General features: G+C 62.9%; 1 protein-coding gene across 1 annotated transcript in view; it reads left to right on the forward strand.

Moving 5' to 3' along the window:
• LOC114818872 (Down syndrome cell adhesion molecule-like protein 1 homolog) overlaps positions 1-272 on the forward strand; it is a gene marked incomplete at both ends in the record, with an annotated part of 3,062 nt that extends 2,790 nt beyond the window's left edge. Inside the window, one exon of the mRNA XM_029086652.1 lies at positions 76-272. Coding sequence (XP_028942485.1) covers positions 76-272 — 197 coding nt within the window. The remainder of the gene's footprint in view (positions 1-75) is intronic.
• Positions 273-275: the final 3 nt, after the last annotated feature.

The following is a 275-nucleotide window of genomic DNA, read 5'->3' on the forward strand; positions in this document are numbered from 1 at the left end:
AGAGAGAGCGCAGAAAGGAGGAGCCGCTGCCTGGCACCGCCAACGCCTCGCCCGCTCTCGCCCTTTCTCGCACAGACCCTCTGCGTGTGACCCTCACACCAAAGAAGCTCAAAACGGGCATCGGCAGCACCGTCATCCTCTCTTGTGCCCTCAGCGGGTCCCCCGAGTACGTCATCCGCTGGTACCGCAACACAGACCTCGTGGTGGTGGATGACTACATCTCCATCCGGGGCATCAGCAACGAGACCCTCCTCATCACGGCCGCGCAGAAGAGC

The sequence above is a fragment of the Antrostomus carolinensis genome, unplaced genomic scaffold (genome assembly GCF_000700745.2).
Source record: "Antrostomus carolinensis isolate BGI_N321 unplaced genomic scaffold, ASM70074v2 scaffold36038, whole genome shotgun sequence".
NCBI classification, from domain to species: Eukaryota; Metazoa; Chordata; class Aves; order Caprimulgiformes; family Caprimulgidae; genus Antrostomus; species Antrostomus carolinensis.